At 44.2% G+C, this 17,216-nt stretch overlaps 2 protein-coding genes across 15 annotated transcripts in view; both read left to right on the forward strand.

Moving 5' to 3' along the window:
• The first annotated feature begins 590 nt into the window (after positions 1 to 590).
• Positions 591 to 11,826, forward strand: LOC118315489 (proton myo-inositol cotransporter). Of its 8 annotated transcripts, none has more exons than XM_035642805.2 (13): positions 591 to 732; positions 1,982 to 2,460; positions 3,951 to 4,110; positions 4,715 to 4,923; positions 5,041 to 5,149; positions 5,264 to 5,427; positions 5,776 to 5,890; positions 5,989 to 6,114; positions 6,466 to 6,584; positions 6,896 to 7,048; positions 7,478 to 7,650; positions 8,892 to 8,960; positions 11,401 to 11,825. In XM_035642805.2, exons 2-13 carry the CDS (start codon positions 2,010 to 2,012, stop codon positions 11,551 to 11,553), a joined length of 2,001 nt encoding a protein of 666 aa, XP_035498698.2. In that variant the 5' UTR covers positions 591 to 732; positions 1,982 to 2,009; the 3' UTR covers positions 11,554 to 11,825. The 8 variants fall into 8 exon arrangements, 7 of the variants coding, with proteins under 7 accessions (XP_035498698.2, XP_035498700.2, XP_035498697.2 ...); XM_035642807.2 differs by having other exon boundaries at positions 609 to 732; positions 1,985 to 2,460; positions 11,401 to 11,826; XM_035642804.2 differs by having other exon boundaries at positions 695 to 732; positions 1,856 to 2,460; positions 11,401 to 11,826.
• A 3,520-nt stretch (positions 11,827 to 15,346) lies between these two features.
• Positions 15,347 to 17,216, forward strand: part of kif21a (kinesin family member 21A) — a 52,163-nt gene continuing 50,293 nt past the window's right edge. For all 7 annotated transcript variants that reach the window (XM_035642866.2, XM_047333359.1, XM_047333362.1 and 4 more), the window contains exon 1: positions 15,347 to 15,845. In XM_035642866.2, the coding sequence (XP_035498759.1) occupies positions 15,802 to 15,845 (44 nt within the window). In that variant the 5' untranslated portion in view covers positions 15,347 to 15,801. The remainder of the gene's footprint in view (positions 15,846 to 17,216) is intronic.

A 17,216-nucleotide genomic window follows, 5' to 3' on the forward strand; every position in this document is an offset into this window, starting at 1 on the left:
AAACATTGGGAGAAGGAAAGCAAAGGGAGATGGTGTTACGGAGTGCAAAAGAAAGTGGGAGAGATGAGAAGTACAAGAAGAAGTACAAAAGAGGAGACAGTCATAACAAGACTTTGGGCATAGCGGAATTTACTGGTACACTATTCAAAATAGGAAAACATAACTCGGGAAACGGTGACAATTGCGGACAAGAGGAAACTATAGAACACATCATAGTACACTGTCAAAAAAATATGGGTCGGAGAGAACACGACTCAGTCAGAACCTCAGAGAGCTCAAGATGGAACTGAATATTGTGGACATTTGACAGCAAGATTCGCAGAACGAATGTTATATTCATTTAATACAGTACCTCAGGGAAATAAAGTTGTCTGGGAGAATCTAATAATATTGGACCGTTTTGTTTTGTTTTGATTTGTTTTTAGTGATTCTGGTCCGCACTCCTTGCCTGTTGGTGGCGGTAATGCACCATTTTGTTGTTTGCCAACCGCCATAAAACAATAAAAGAAGAAGAAGAAAAAGACTAGTTGGTGGTGTAGTGTGAACAGGTGAACAGGTGTGTTTGTGTGCGTGTGCGTGTGCGCGCGTGTGTGTGTGTGCGCGCGCGTGTCTTTGTGCTCGGCTCGTGCACGTGGGCGTGTTCATTTTCCGACATCATATGATCCGGGTCCTCGAGACTTAACACTTCCCGTTTGTGAAGGAGGGCTGAGCAGCCATATACGCTTGTCCGAGGTAAAGTTTCGGGTTATTCTCCGCATAACACGTCCCGTTTGGCTTTAGACGAGGCTCTTCGTGTATTGGTGACATTTTAAATTCGTATGTCAGCGTGTATTTCTAAGTTATAAGTCACGAGCTTGGCAACTTTTTTTATGTGAACAGATTTTCTGACTGGTTTTTTTTTTGGTCAATTGTGGTCTTTTTTTTAATCTAATTGAGATAATAATGTCTGACAACATGTTGCACGTGGCCGCATATTGAGTTCATTGATAAATCAATCCCAACCGTGCAACACTGCATTCTTATAGTATCTATATTTTTTTATTTAGGCTTGTAGTTTGTTTTTTTAACTATATATAGATCTGTATTTTTCAGTTGCTATCCAACTGTCAACACCCAAATCCCCCCCGTTGTGGACGAATAAATGAATGTCTTATTTTATCTTAACATCTTGACACATTATCCTACTGACAGCCCGCAGTGTGCAACGATATGAACCCATACCGGATTGACGACAAGACCCAATAGACTAAATTGTTAGATTCGGCGCTGCGTTCTTAAGTAATGACTACTTTGAAAGCGTGTAAATATCAAGATAAATGTTAATATTTACTAAATTTAAAAAAGGGATTTTTTATCATAATAACGGGTCTATTTTTTAATGCGTATTTGTATTAGACTAGTTATGTATATCGTAGTAGTATATTAGTATTATATTATACTAGAATATGAGGGACAACTTTATTTTGGGGGGGGCGGGGCGCTACAACAGTGCAGCGCGGAAGTAAACATGACGTCACGCAAACATGGCCGCGGTGGTCGGAGCAGAGCTGTGCTCAGCAGTAAACAATCACCCGAAGTGCTGGTTACGTTCTTTAAAGTGCGCCGCTTCGCTACGTGTCTTCCATGTCACGACTCGTTTGCCGTGAGGACTTATCGTGGGCTAAGTTGCCTCCTCTTATGTCTTCTTTTTTTTTTTTTTTCCTCACTTGACCGCTGAACAAAAAACGCTGGGTGGAGGCTGCATGAAGTTAATACGTGGCCTGTCTGGTATTGAAATGATGCGCCATCGTTATCTCAAATTTGTTTGTATTGTTTTCCCATCTCAACCTGTGGTTTGGGGGGGGGCGGTCATTAGCTTCTCAGGACCGGATCCGTGCAGAAGTCAGGGTGCTGATGAGGCTGTAACCGTGGCAACAAGCTGCTGTTGGTAAATGAACCACTGGTGAGTTGTAACTCCTGCTTCCCCCCTGATGTCCGGCAGCAGCCACGATAAATACACCCTGAGGCAAATGGCCAGCCTTGTGGGCGGCAGGAGGCAGAAATCGGCGAGCGATGGAGAGCGGCGCCTCATTGTGGACTCGTGCGGAGACGCCACCGCCGCCAGTGGGCATCCCTCGGACTGGGGTGCGTCCACGCCGGGGATCGTCTACATGTTGGCCTTCTTCTCCGCCCTGGGGGGATTTCTGTTCGGGTACGACACCGGCGTGGTGTCCGGGGCCATGCTGCTGCTGAAGAAGGAGATGAGCCTGAACGCGCTTTGGCAGGAGCTGCTGGTGTCCAGTACGGTCGGGGCCGCGGCAGTGTCCGCCCTGAGCGGTGGCTTCCTCAATGGCTGGCTAGGGCGCCGGCCCTGCATCCTCTTGTCCAGTTTCATCTTCACCGTCGGCGGCCTCGTCTTGAGTCTTGCCCCGGACAGGGTGGTCCTTCTTGCGGGCAGAATCGTAGTTGGCTTGGGCATAGGTGAGTTGGCGTTTGGAAAATTGTTGAAAATTGGTTATTTTTTGGTGTGAATGCTTCCATCAAAAGGTTCAGCTCGATTAGGCACATTCCGGCTTGTATTCAACTTTTTTATGACTGTCATACTTTCGGATATATTCAAGTTTCTGCCATCATTTTAGTACACATTTAACTAAGCGTTTCACACTTTTCCCAGTCTTCATGATCCAAGACAGCCGTCCAAGTTTAGCCCACTTCTTTAGAAATTGCTTTTTCTAGTCTATTGAAGTTTGAATGTTTATTGAGATAAACCATCTCGTTTTCAAGGGGGTCCATAAAACAAAAAATACAACAGACAAATCACATACAAATTACATACATACATACATAAAGTCTCTCATTTACCGACCCCCACACATCCTAACCCTCTACCCTGAACCCAAAACTCTTGCACAGAAATTAGTAATAACAATAGTAATAATAATACAATTATATAATAAGATACTTTTAAGAAAATAATAATAAAATTATAATGCTCATAGAAAGAAATTCAGATTATATCAGATATATTTAGAAAATGAAAAGCACAAGAAGACCATACCATTAAAGGCAGCAACATGATGTTTTGAGAAAGATAATAGTAAGTTCTTGAAGATGTGTAGTGAGTTAAAGGTCCCCTATTATGAAAATTACTACTTTTCATGTTTTTTTACCCTAAATATATGTTAACGGACCCCCCAAACGTCAGAAAAGTCCATCCTCTCTCTCTTTTTCTTGCTCCAACTTTCGCAAAACGTGTGCTCATGAGATCTGTTCAGCTCGCAGCGCATCGTTACGTGACGATGCTCCTCAGCCTGCCCTCAGCTCCTCCTCCAGGTAGTGTCACACACCCAGAGCTCGGTTTGGGTCACGCCCACTGAAACCTGCTAAACCTATCTCGCGGCGGCCACGTTTCATTTCCTCGCTAACATCGGCTCCCGGTAAACAACAATGGCCAAGATACGAGGTTGCTCTGTTGTTGGTTGAAAAAACGGACACAGAAGTGTCCATATTCTGCCTTAGCGCCGCAGCTGACGTGGCTATGTTGTAGAGCACATCTTACTGATGGACAGCCTGAGTGAATGAAGCATGACTGAACACCACTTTATTATTTAGAGTTATAGAGGTAATTTGGCCCTTTAATTGTGTTTTCATTTAGCTTTTTGTGAAATTTCATACCGGCGAACGCCGGGGTGACGCCTGTGAAAGCCGGGGTGAACATCGGTGAACACAGTGTAAACAAAGGGGCGAGGCCCCGAAAAGACTATGCCACATCCACTTCCTGAGAGGGGTGAAACCAGCCGAAGCTCATTTACATAAAAGCAACAGACACAGAAACAGCTCTCCCAGAGAAGGGCTGAGATAGATTTTGTCAACCACACTGGCAATGAAACCAAACATCGGATGTTCGATGTTTGCGGGTGTTTCTGTGCACGTCAAAATAAAAACCCAATCTTTTTTCTTCCCCCCCTCAGGCATTGCCTCCATGACAGTTCCTGTATACATCGCTGAGGTTTCCCCGCCCCACCTGAGAGGCCAGCTGGTCACTATCAACGCCCTTTTCATCACCGGTGGCCAGTTCATCGCCAGTGTGGTTGACGGGGCTTTCAGCTACCTGAGCCGCGACGGCTGGAGGTACGCATTTTGCTCCACATTGTCGTTACACTTTTGACTTAAGTTTTTTTAGTCGCAATCCTTTTCCCCCGTTTTTGCGTTGGGGTACACCAACAGACCATGTTGATGTCAACGAAATTGCAGCATTTTGCTGTGAAAGATGAAAGAAACCATAACTGCTTTGAGTTGATGACTGCATCCAACTACACACTGACAGCAGCACTTCAGAGGCGTTGCCAGCTCCAGTGTTATGCATTCTAATGTTTGTTCGCTCACAACACTGAGTGTCTTTAGAGCCTCAGGGGTGATTTTGACATTGACAAACACAGAAAAAGCAATCAACGCATCACAAATTGACTGGGCTTCAAAAGTCCACTCCTGATCCTTAAAATATATAAACAACATTGGCTCGGATTTCAATCTTGTGGATTAGCTGTGGACATCTTTGCTGCCCAAACCCATGATTTAGTGACCATGCGGCTTTTAACCAACCACCTGGAATACCATCGATGATCCCTGCGAGTCTTCAGACCCCAGCTTGAGAATCTTGTTTTGTTTTTTATTTTCTTGCCCTTCATTCCTCCTCCTCCCCCACCCCCTCCTCCTTGTTCCCCCCACACTGCAGGTACATGTTGGGTCTGTCCGTTGTTCCAGCGGTGCTGCAGTTCGTCGGCTTCTTATTCCTTCCGGAAAGCCCTCGTTGGCTTCTCCAGAAGGGCCGGAGCCAGGAGGCCCGCACAGTTCTCAGCCGAATCAGAGGAGGCCAGACCGTTGACGAGGAGTACAACACCATCAGAACCAGCATTGAGGAGGAGGGGAAAGAGGCGGGCGGAGGTGACAATTTCTCTGAAAACACAAAGAGATTGAGAGCAGTGACGAGTCACGTTCTGTCTTGATGTGGTACAGAAGTTGAACCTTTGATTGTCAATAAAGATTCTTGATCGTGTGCAGGAGGCCTTGTTATTCTGCGGATCCTCGGCCATGGTCCGACTCGCAGGGCTCTCTTCGTCGGCTGCGGCCTCCAGATGTTTCAGCAGTTGTCCGGGATAAACACCGTCATGTAGGTCGTCGTATATGTCCTCTTTTAGTTCCAACACGATAAATTTCACCTCGTCAAAGCAAAGCCCCGCTGGCATTACAGAACGACAATGAACCTCTTTTGCCCCACATCTAGGTACTACAGCGCAACCATTCTGCAGATGGCGGGCGTGCGGGACGATAGACAGGCGATCTGGTTGGCTGCCGCAACGTCTGCCACCAACTTTGTGTTCACGCTGGTTGGCGTCTGGCTTGTAGAGCGAGTGGGCCGCAGGAAGCTGATCCTGGGCAGCCTTTTAGGTCGGTTATTGGAATATTTCATACGGCGACTTAATTTGTGACAGATGACAGGAAATAGCAATACGTTTGTATTTCACAAGTGAAATTTAGTGAGATTGACTTTTAAATGTTTGTCTTTTTTTAAAAAAAAAGCCATTTGCATATAACTAATATTTGCTCGCAGTAAAAATAAATTTTATTGAGACCGTCATGTTTCTATTATATGATCAAATTCAAAAGGACATCTATAGAATGCACTCCCATTCTCTAGATTTTAGTTGTAGTCCCATGGAGAGGTCTCTGCTGTCTTTATTTATTCATAATTTATGATCAGAAATGTATTTAGTCTGCTCATTTTCTCCAATGCAGGTACTGGTCTGAGTCTGAGTTTGCTGGCGGTTGGGTTCTGGCTATCTGCCCACAACTCCCCGCCCATCACCCTCCACCCGGCTGATTCCCAAAACTCAACCTGCAGACAATATGGGTAAAAGAAAAAGATTCAATGAACTGAGTATATGGCGGTATCTTATGCCTGTCTTAAGTGAATAGCCTCAGAGGTTTGACAATCGGCTTGTCCGGCAGGTTCTGCGAATTCTGCATGTTGGATCCCAACTGTGGATTTTGTTATCGTGAAAACGGAACCGGGGTGTACGACTCCTCCTGCGTTCCCACCAACCAGGCGTCCACTGATCATGCAGCGTGGGGAAGGTGAGACACTGGTTTTTTTTGTGTGTGTTGGTGTGCGACAAAGAGCGTCACAGTACAAACTTCCATCCCAATCCCCTTAGTTCTTTGAGTTCCTAGAAAAGCCGCTCTACAAATCCCATGTATAATTATTACTTGAGAGAATATCATTATTGCAGTTAGATTGCTTTTATACATGAAATATAGTTGGTTTTTTTTTTTAAAGCAAATGGGCTCACTTTTAGCATTTGTAAAGCCAAAGCTTTCTCACATCCTTGTTGTAATTAGAAAGCAGTTATCTTTTGCTGGGTAATTTAGATTGACTTGAGGCATACTTATTGACAAAACCTAAACCTTTTTTGTTTTTTTATCCAGGTGTTCCAACCAGACTGAGGCAGATGGCAGCCCAATTTGGGCTTACAACTTCTGTCCTACGTCCTACTCCTGGGTCGTCCTGATGGGTCTCATTCTCTACCTTGCGTTCTTCGCGCCAGGTGTGATGTTACGTTCACACCCCAACTCTTGCATTGCACACGTAGGATTTAATTCTTGAATGGATAAAACTGTCAGCTTTTCATAATCGATGACAACGATAAGAATTCCTTTCCAGATGTATTCAAAATCAAAAACTGAAATGTCTGATTTACCAGAAGAGATGACTCTCTGTCCCTTGTACAGCATACAGAATAAACAAATATTATCTTTAAAATGCCAGGTCCCTGCTATAAAGAGTGATGCACGCAATGCACGTTATCCTTGTGGATATTAATAAGGCTGCTTCCTCCTCTGTGTGTCTGCATGTTAGGTATGGGCCCGATGCCTTGGACAGTGAACTCTGAGATCTACCCACTGTGGGCTCGCAGCACTGGAAACGCCTGCTCGGCCGGGGTCAACTGGATCTTTAACGTGCTGGTGTCTCTGACCTTCCTCCATGTCGCTCAGTTTCTGACCTATTCTGGTAAGACTGTCGGGGGGGGGGCGTCAGGTGATGTCCGATCATAGTCTGCAATTTCATGTTTTTAATGAGAAAAGTCTGTGGTGTCTGGCATAAATGGCTAGGACACAGCCATTGTCCTGGAAGAGTAGTTCCAGAAACTACTTCCACTTGTGGTGGAAGCGCGGCTAAAAGACACAACTGTGGAGGGTGGGAAGACTCGATGAATACAGTAGCCTTCTCTTTGCAAACAAACAACACTTGACCTGTTCTCTGTGCTCACTCTATTTGCTTTTAACTAACGAATTTATAGTCGACGTAAGTTCCTACAGGTTAAACTTCCATCCATCAACATTTCACTACAATACACACAAAATTCAATTGATTTTATTTACATTTTGGCAGCCATGAGCTCAGAACCTTACTAAATGTACACACAAATCTCTCTCCCAGGGGCCTTCTTCATGTACACAGGCCTGGTGGTGTTGGGTCTCCTCTTTGTCCTGGGCTGCCTCCCCGAGACGCAGGGCCTGCAGCTGGAGGACATCGAGGACCTGTTCACCGGTCCGCTCTGCTCCTGCGGGGCCTCCTCATCTAGTGGCGATCGCGACGTCCACTACATCCGGGTAAAAGGCAGCAACTGCCTCCCCTCTGACAATGATGCCTCCGATGTAGAATAGGCTGGGAAGACTTTACCACTGTGTGCTTTGTTTTTCCTGTCTTTTGGATTGAAGATTGGAAAGACTGCTCGTGTGGGGTGGAAAGGAAATGGTATTGCTCTCTGGTGGCTGCAATCAATAAGAAAAAAATAAGTCTTGAACTCAAGTGGGTGATATCACTGGCACTTTCCCTTTCATAAGTCTTCTGTTTGTTCTTTCTGTCTTTGTCAGGACTGCGATTTTTTTCTTCTTCTTCTGTTGCACATTCTCCTCATTTCCCATCGTCTCCTCTGTCAAACCAAGGCAAGGATTGGGCTCATTTGAAAAGTGTTGCTGAAATAATGAATATCTGATTTGGAACACAGAGCTTTAATGAATTTGTTTGGATGTGAGCGAACACACTCACGACCTATCCATTATTTTTATTTAAGACTGAATGTCCTGAAGCACAGAGCGTAACGACCAAAAATGTGGAACTGTCCAAATACTTAAAGTCTGGATTTGTTAAAAAAAAACAAAAAAAACAACGCAACTAATGTGACAATACTGAAACGGTTTATGGGACAAATTGATCATTTGTAGTTCAAGGGCATGGACCTTGGGGAATGATTTGTTTTCCCACTAAGTAGCGTTTTAGAAACTTTCCCTTCAGTCACTTCATAAAGTGTCCAGGTTGCCAAGTGGCCTCTTCCTCAGCCTTTCCGTCACGTCAAGATGATTGCATGATTTCAGTCAGGCCATCCATCTTTTGTGAAGCGCTCTCAAAATTACTAAATTAAATGTACCAGCAAGAATTTGTTTTGAATGCCAGCCTTAATAATCTGCAGTTTTCGGATCCATCGAATCTAAAACTAGATTTGGAGTTAATAGATTTAATGTGGAGAAGAGACTATTTCAAACACTATGCCCGATTTCTGCCTGATTTGGACACTGGTATGTCTGTAAATTCAATTATATGGAACTCTTTCAAAAGACATTTACTGATAAAAATTATTGTGGTGGATTTTATCTTTACATCTGTGCTGGTGTGACTGAATCAGCTGATTGTGGGTTGCTGCTTTTGTCTACACAGTGGGAGAAATTGCACTTTATAAACCAAAAGAGGTCCTTTTATTTATATATAATGTGTATATATATATATATATATATATATATATATATATATATCCGATTGCAACAATGAGTTGCTTAAATCTTTGATTTTCTAGCAAAGTCTGGAAAGCAGCTCAGCACATTATGGAGCTGTGGGGTCGGACAGTGCCATAGCCTATATAACTGTGAGTACTGCATCAAGGTGCCAAGTGCAAGAACGTTGCTTTTTTGCTACAACAGTGCTCAATATTCCTTTTTAATGTTTCATCTCTTGTTTTTCGCAGCTCAGATAATGGGGACCAGATTGCCCTGAACAGCAATACAGAGTGCACAACATGCCTGCAACAGGCACTTTGATATTTGTTAGTGTATAAAAACGGTACAAGATTTCTTATTAAAGGAATTTTTTTTTTTTTAATGCAGTATTGTATTTATTACAATGCAAGCTAGAAATTGCCCTCTCTGTACGACTCGTTTGTTAAAGACAAATCTTCATTTCGTTTTTAGCTATATCAGATATCTACAAACATCTGAAAATGTCTTGGACTGAATCATTATGAGATATGTTTAATGTATAAAACATTTACTAGACTAGACTTCACTAGAGTCATGTTTTATTTGCAGAAACCTCCACTATTTTTGGAAAGACACAGTTCAGTCTCCCAGCCAATGTATTCAGCTAATTTTTAATTTATGTTATGACACTAATTACCTAGAAAACACTAAAGCAAAAACAAACAAAAAAACTTTTAATTCCAGCTACCCACCTCCAACCTTTGGCCCTGGGTAGTCTGTCCACTGCTTTGATCAGAGAATTATGACTTAATGCAAAATTATGTCAATTTGTCATAATTCTCATCTAAGTCAATGGTCTGACTTTGATCTTACATTTCTGAATGTAGAAGTTTAATCTCAGTATTCTGATTTTGATCTATGAATTCAGAGTGTATTCTCAGAATTCTTACTCTGAAGTCAGAAATCTTGTCTGTGATCTTGGAATTCAGACTTGAATATCAGAATTCCAACTTCAATGTCACAAGTCTGACTTTATTTTAGAATTTAATCTTTGAAATCCTACTTTGAATTGAGTAGTCTGACTTTAATCTCAGAATTCTGAGAATATTGACTCTAATTTTACAAACACCGATTTTAATGTCAGCATTCCCACTTTGATCTCATGAGTCTGATTAGTTCTTAGAATTCGGACCATAAAACCAAAATTCTGATTGTTTTCTCAGAAGCCTTACTGCATGGCATATAAATACGGATCATGGCATGTAAATGCTGATCGTGGCATGTAAAACATTTAGGCAAACATATTCTTAACAAAATCCGTCTGCTGACAGTTTAAACACATTCATGGTTTAGTTCCAGTGGCAGAGTAACACTATATGTCTTAGAAAGCATTACTTGGTTTGAGAGCTTGAAACCTTTCAACACTGTCTGGTACTTCCTGTCTTTCAAGCATTGAATAAATGGTAAAGCAGATTATATAATGAGGTATAAAATGATAATAATTAAGAGATGTAAAATGAATATAATGGTTAAGTAATAATAAAAATATGTAAAATGAAAACAAGTTAAAAAGTAATCTATGTTTGACTGAAAGCTCACGGTCAGGGTTAATGTCTTATGACGATTTTCCTCCTTACGGTTACTATTTTACTTTTTAAGCTTTGTTTTTTTTTAATCAGTCACAAAGACTGCAAGTCGAGGCCTATCCCCTACAATTTGTGATTTGTGTGTTAGTGGTCACATGATCTTTATCAGCAGACTGTGTGTGTGTGTGTGTGTGTGTGTGTGTGTGTGTGTGTGTGTGTGTGTGTGTGTGTGTGTGTGTGTGTGTGTGTGTGTGTGTGTGTGTGTGTGTGTGTGTGTGTGTGTGTGTGTGTGTGTGTGTGTGTGTGTGTGTGTGTGTGTGTGTGTGTGTGTGTGTGTGTGTGTGTGTGTGTGTGTGTGTGTGTGTGCGTGTTTAACATAATAAATTCAGGGAGTGTGGTGCAGTCTGAACAGGTGAGTTTTCAGTCTGCGACGAAAGCATTTTAGGGATTCTGCTGTCCCGATGTCAATGGGCAGCTCGTTCCACCATTGAGGAACCAGACAGAAAACAGACAGGATTTCGATGAGCATGTTGCGTCACTTCTCCTGAATATCAAACCGGTACAACTGACGTCAAACGTTTCCTGAAGCTCACGTGTCACTTCCGTTCTGTTCAATCTACTTGAATGTGAAGGGCTTTCAACCCTGTTGAGTTGACATTAACCGAGGCCATGTTGACCTCATAATCCAAAAAGGTCACAGGTGCGAGGCCCACGACTGCCAAACACATTCCTTCTTGAGCCACAGAGGCTCTTTGGAGGTGGAGGACCACGGTGGTCTGAAGATGTGACTGAATGAAAGGGTCCAGGTGGGGCAGGTGGAGGCTTCTCGTGGTATAATATGATGATGATAGTATGATGATATAAGGCTAGTTTACCCCGACGATTCACAACGACACAAGTTTGCACTTTAAACTACATGCAAGAAACAGTGGTCTGCCACATTAAAACCTGCCAGTTTACGCCACTGCAACTGGACGAGACGGTGAATCCTCGTAACTCTTCTTCTCTTCTGTGCTTCTGTCAGCTTCGTGTGGCGCAGCTCCCTGCTGCCTTCACGGGAACGGGACATCAGGGCTTCATTCCATACGACCTCCGTACTGCAGCGTCATCCAACGGCCTGGTCGCGAACTTTAAAGTCTTCGTTAAACATTGTCGTCGTGTAGGGCTGAATGATTAATCGTTTTCAAAATCGAAAGCGCTATTGGAAACAGCGCGAAATGCAAATTGTAGTAAGAGGCTTGCAATTTACAATACATTATAATGCAGCACATGCAGCACAGGGTGACAGCCGTGCTGCGCATGTACTAGTCATTCTGACCGGGAGCGTGCCTATGTTCCCCCAGCCCTATGTTCCCACAGCCCTATGTTCCCACAGCCCTAAGTTCCCACAGCCCTATGTTCCCCCAGCCCTATGTTCCCCCAGCCCTATGTTCCCACAGCCCTATGTTCCCACAGCCCTATGTTCCCACAGCCCTATGTTCCCACAGCCCTATGTTCCCCCAGCCCTATGTTCCCCCAGCCCTATGTTCCCACAGCCCTAAGTTCCCACAGCCCTATGTTCCCCCAGCCCTATGTTCCCCCAGCCCTATGTTCCCCCAGCCCTATGTTCCCCCAGCCCTATGTTCCCCCAGCCCTATGTTCCCCCAGCCCTATGTTCCCACAGCCCTAAGTTCCCACCTTTCCAAGAAATGTTTTTCACTGAAAATTAGGCCCTATGTTCCCACAGCTCCTTGTTTCCACATTTCCCACATTTCTAAGATTTTTTTCAAAATTAGGCCCTATGTTCCCACATTTCCCACATTTCTAAGATTTTTTTCAAAATTAGGCCCTATGTTCCCACAGTTCCCACATTTCTAAGATTTTTTTTCCAAAATTAGGCCCTATGTTCCCACATTTCCTTTTTCATAAATTTGTATCAGATTTTATCCCCCTTTTCCCAATTTGGTAGCCAATTACACCCAACCTATTATCCATTAGCCCTAGCCCTAACCCTTACCCTACCCTAACCCAAACCCTAATTTTGAAAATGTCCTAGAAACGTGGCAACATAGGGCCAAATTTTCAGCGAAAAAAAAACATGCCCAGTGAATCCAAAGAGTAACACTGCATTGGCGGGCCAGAAGCAACGTTTGACAATTTAGTCCTGAAGAAAAGACGCAATTCGGGGATACGGGAGTGTTTCAGGTTTGAGCCGACAGATGTGCAACATTGGCATTGAGTCGCTACGTCCTGAGGCAACAGCACCAACCCGTATCAGCGATTGACACGGCGCCACAGCAGCCACATGACGAGTGTACGGGCCAACAAGTCAGTGACAGCAGTGAGGAACACAGAACCACACGAGAGTTGTTTGAGACTGTTCTGAAAATGTCCTGTGAAGTCCACTGCTCTCTGTCAGCTAACTTCATTTCATTCTTCATTATCTCTTCTCGCTGGTTCATGTCACCTTGCTGGAGACTAAATAAAAGTTTCCCCGCATTTCTCTGTTATTCAATAGTGGAATTCTATTAATATTCATGCTGGTTTAAATCATCAATTTGACAGTCAATTTTGACGAATTATATATCTATATATATTTCATATTGTCACCCTCTCTTGGTCACCTATTCTTTGTAGTTTTTATTTCCTGGTGTTGCTCCACTTCCTGATTTCCTCTCCTGTGTTCGGCGTCCGAGTACGCCGAGGCCTTCTTGGTAGAACATGATGTTTCCTGTCTCCAGATGCTCACGCGCCAGCCTCCCCAGGCCTCAGGAGACCTTCCCTGTCGGCCTCCGTCACTCTTCACGGACACACAGCCGAGCACCGGAGACTCTGCTCTGTCCTCGTCTTCCTCCAGATCACTCACCTTCTCTGGTCTGAGAGGCAAAGCTCGAACACTGGAGACACACAAGCACATTATGATACACACAGCTATAAAGTTAGAGGCTTCTACTTTAATTTACACATGTATAATTTTAAAGCACGTATACATATATTTTTTTAAATAATTGATGGGATTAAAATACTTCATTTTACTTCAGAGCTGCTGAAAATTCTCTGTCTGTTGAAATAAGTTTATAAGTGAGATCCGTCTGCAGAGGACTGGAGTTTAGTATTTGATCATCTTCGCATCTTTATCTAATTGATGGAAACATTCGGCAAATAAAACTAAATACACAATCCGGCACAATGTGTAACAAAGGTGCGGTCGTTTTCAGACCATTTTAACGACGAGGAATACTTTGTTGTTTTTGGGCTCCGATGACTTTTTTTTCCCAAGATCACCGACGCCTTCAAAAACACATTTCAAAAGCCAAAGATCATTTCTTTTTGCTGTATTTTGTTTTGTAAAATAGTTTTGTTACAACCATCCATTTCATGAAGGGGATATTTCAAAATTATGGTTGCGTTTTGTTCTACCTCGGGCAGGGGTATCTGAAAAACCAAAGCCCTAGTACTGTAACTGTCCCTGTAGGGCTTGTGGTTGAATTGTCATACCTCTTGTCTGCCACCAGGTGGAGCTCACTGCTGTGTCCTCCAACTGGATCGAGGACTTTTGTCCTGCAGAACTTTTTGTCCTGCAGAACGCAGAATCACAGAATTATCACCATGGTGATGGAAACGAAAGGAGCACACAATATAGACGCGACTCTTGGGCTACCAATAACTCTTCAAGTGGGATCACCTCATTAGTATTTATCAAATTGACGTTCTGATGAAAATGAGGTTATGATTGAAAAGATAATTATCTAATGTTGTGTTGGTGCCGCTCCCTTCTGATAACCTTAGTTTTCTCTCCATAATGCATTTGATTATGTTCAAACAGTGAGAGTATACAACCTGTTTTGTCATGATCACTGAAAATGTAGATTCTATGAAACCTTGATTTAATTTTTTTTATTCATTTATGTTTTATACTGTTGGCAGTATCTTTTCCATTTTCTTGTTGTAGGTTACATGTGGCATCCAAGCGTCATTACTGAGAGAATTTCTCCGCTTTTGGATTATTGACATGGTGTTGTCCAGGCTGCCAAGACTGAAAACCAGAGGACTAAAGGAAGACAGACCTGTGGCAGACCAGTTGGCCAACAATTAAGAATGAGTTGGATAATTATTCAAAGCCTTTCTTTTATTTTTAAAACAAAGACTTAAAAGAACACGCTTCCATGTCTATACTTAAAGACTTTAACTGTAGTAACATTTTTAATGCTTGGACTGTTTGCTGTAAGACAGTGTTTGTACACTACGGTAATTGGGGCCTCAACCGACGATTATTTTCAATGTCATTCAATCTGCCATTTAGTTGTTTGCCGAGTAACTGCTTTGTCTATAAAAATGCCCCCAACTAGGGGGACAATGACCCTGGTAGTTTCCCAAAGACCGAGGTGACAAGGTGACACATCTGGTGTCTTGGTTCGTCTGATCCACAGTCTAAATATAATGTCTGAAAAGTGGAAAACAGGAAATACTTGAAATATTTAGAAAATCCGAATAACATTATTATTGGATTCATTCCCTACCATCAATATATATGTATATACTGTATATATATACTGTATATATATATATATACACACTATATATATACTGTATATACTTATGGAATATTTGACAAATTGTCGCAGCGCTTGTGGAATAAGTACATTTACTCAGACTAAGGATCCGAAATCATCTTCCACCACTGCATTTATGGTTGTGGATCATAATGTATCACACGTCTGATGTTTTGAAGACAACGCCTGATGTAAGAAACCCTCTCTTTGTCAAATACGATTTATTCGTTGGAAGCTGTACAATATAAGACCGCTCTTCCTTCCTTCAACTTGCCCCTCACTTCTTTCGAAAATGTGCGGAACAGCCTCCGTATGACGTCACCTCGCGGCCGGTGCTTCGGAGAGGGCGTGGCTTGCTGACGCATTGCGGTTTCCACCCTGGTGCGTAAACGGCGCAAGGGGGGGGGGGGGGAGAGAGAGAGAGAGAGAGAGAGAGAGAGAGAGAGAGAGAGAAGGAGAGTGGGGAACGCGCGCGCGTGCATGTGATTTTAATCCGTGTGTGTGTGTGTGTGTGTGTGTGTGTGTATATGTGCCTGAACGTGCGCGCGCCCGGCAATGGATCGCCGAGCGTCAAGCAGCGGTCTGCGAGCGGAGCCGGAGCCGAGGAGCGCGACATGCGGACACGCCGCCTCCACCTCCTCGCTGATGTCATGGTTAAAACACCGTTGACAGACTTAGATATATCCTCTTTTTTTTTAATGCGCGCGTTTGTCTTTTGAAATGGCGGCGCTTAAGTGGAGGTGAGCTGCGCGGTTGCTCGAGGGAGTGCGCACTCGACCCCCCCCCCCCCCCCCCCCTCACGCTCCCCCTCGTCGCTGTCAAGCGGCCGACGCAGATAAAGCCGCTTTTCGTTTTTTCCCCTTCGTTTCCTGCTCATCACTGCACGAGGAGTCATGGCGACGGGGCAGGACGAAAGCACAGTCCGGGTGGCACTGAGGTAAGAGCGCACAGCCTCCTTTAATTCCCGATCGACTGGTAAACGCGTGTGTTAATTGGCCGGCACCACCTGTCAGTCAGTGCCGCGGGCCTAGAATACACCTGCAGTAGCTTCTGCTCGCGCACGCACACACACACACACACACACACACACACACGTGCGTCTCTCCCTTTAGTTGTGAGGACCCCCATTGACTAAGCCCCTAACCCTAGCTTTGACCATCACCCACACCCTAACCTAAACCCAATTCTAACCCTGACCCCTCAAACCAGGTCTTGACCCTCAGTCGGCCCCTCTTAGTTGGGAGGACCGGCCAAAATGTCCTCACAACGTCAAAATGTCCTCAGAAACGATGGTGTAGAGCCAAAATTGGTGCTCTCCACACACACACACACACACACACACACACACACACACACACACACACACAACACACACTGTAACTGTCAATCATCGGCTTCGTGTCGTATGTCATTTCAGCAGGGTGGGCCCCAGTTCCGGCCTGGGCGTCTCCTCTCGATGCCACTATCTGCTTTAGAGGACCCATGTCCGGTCACGTCTCGGGTGCTCCTCTCCACAGTGGCGTGCGTCGGCTGGGACGTTGCCTATTGTAGTGGGCTGAGCTGCCAGAGAAAGAAAGAAAGAAAGACAGACAGACAGACAGTGTGGGGGAGAGAGAGAGATGTCGGCCTGTTTTCCCTCCAGCAGCCTGGCTTCTCCCCAAAGCCTCCTGCAGGGAGACGGTTAATCGATGAAAGGAGAGCTTCGTCCGACAGCCACGTTTCAAAGGGGAAGGGCAGCGGAGCGGTCAGTGCCGCTCTGGGAACGCTGTCAAAGTCCGCCCTTTGTTTTTCTGGACCTTTTCAGTCCGCAGCCCGCGCGGCGGCTCTCTCGGTGATTCAAGGTTGCTAACAGACGAAGAGTCGGGGCTCTCTTTTTCCTCCGAGGCCATATTCACTTAAATGTGAGCTATTGTGCCGCTCCCACCCAACTGGTGAGCTGGCACGGAGACAGTACAGCAGCATAAAGGCCATTCAGAGATTATTATTATTATTAAAAACAAAAGGACAAATAATGTCTAAATTGTTGCCTACACCTTGCCTCTTTCCTCTACACCTGTGTGTTATCCATCTTTGTCCCTGCTTGCGTTTGCTCATTTGTGCCTCTCCATCATGTGCACTCGCTCTCATCAAAGTGCATCGTCATTGGGTGTGAGGAGCATGTTTGTCCAGAGTTTCCTGTTTCCATTTCCCATTTGGAGTGGGTGAAAAAAACTAAATCCACATTTTGATGCTGCTGGTATTAATGCAGCTGCCATTTGTGGGCTGCCTTTGTCGTCAGCAAATGAAAAAAAATTTGGCGATGGACCTT

The sequence above is a fragment of the Scophthalmus maximus genome, chromosome 7, assembly GCF_022379125.1.
Source record: "Scophthalmus maximus strain ysfricsl-2021 chromosome 7, ASM2237912v1, whole genome shotgun sequence".
Taxonomy (NCBI): domain Eukaryota; kingdom Metazoa; phylum Chordata; class Actinopteri; order Pleuronectiformes; family Scophthalmidae; genus Scophthalmus; species Scophthalmus maximus.

Excerpts from the sequence above, each read along its gene's own strand:
- LOC118315489 (XM_035642804.2), top strand. The coding sequence starts at position 1,971 with ATGTCCGGCAGCAGCCACGATAAATACACCCTGAGGCAAATGGCCAGC. Across the intron at positions 2,461-3,950 it reads CGTAGTTGGCTTGGGCATAG|GCATTGCCTCCATGACAGTT; the intron begins GTGAGTTGGCGT and ends TCCCCCCCTCAG. Across the intron at positions 7,049-7,477 it reads TCAGTTTCTGACCTATTCTG|GGGCCTTCTTCATGTACACA; the intron begins GTAAGACTGTCG and ends TCTCTCTCCCAG.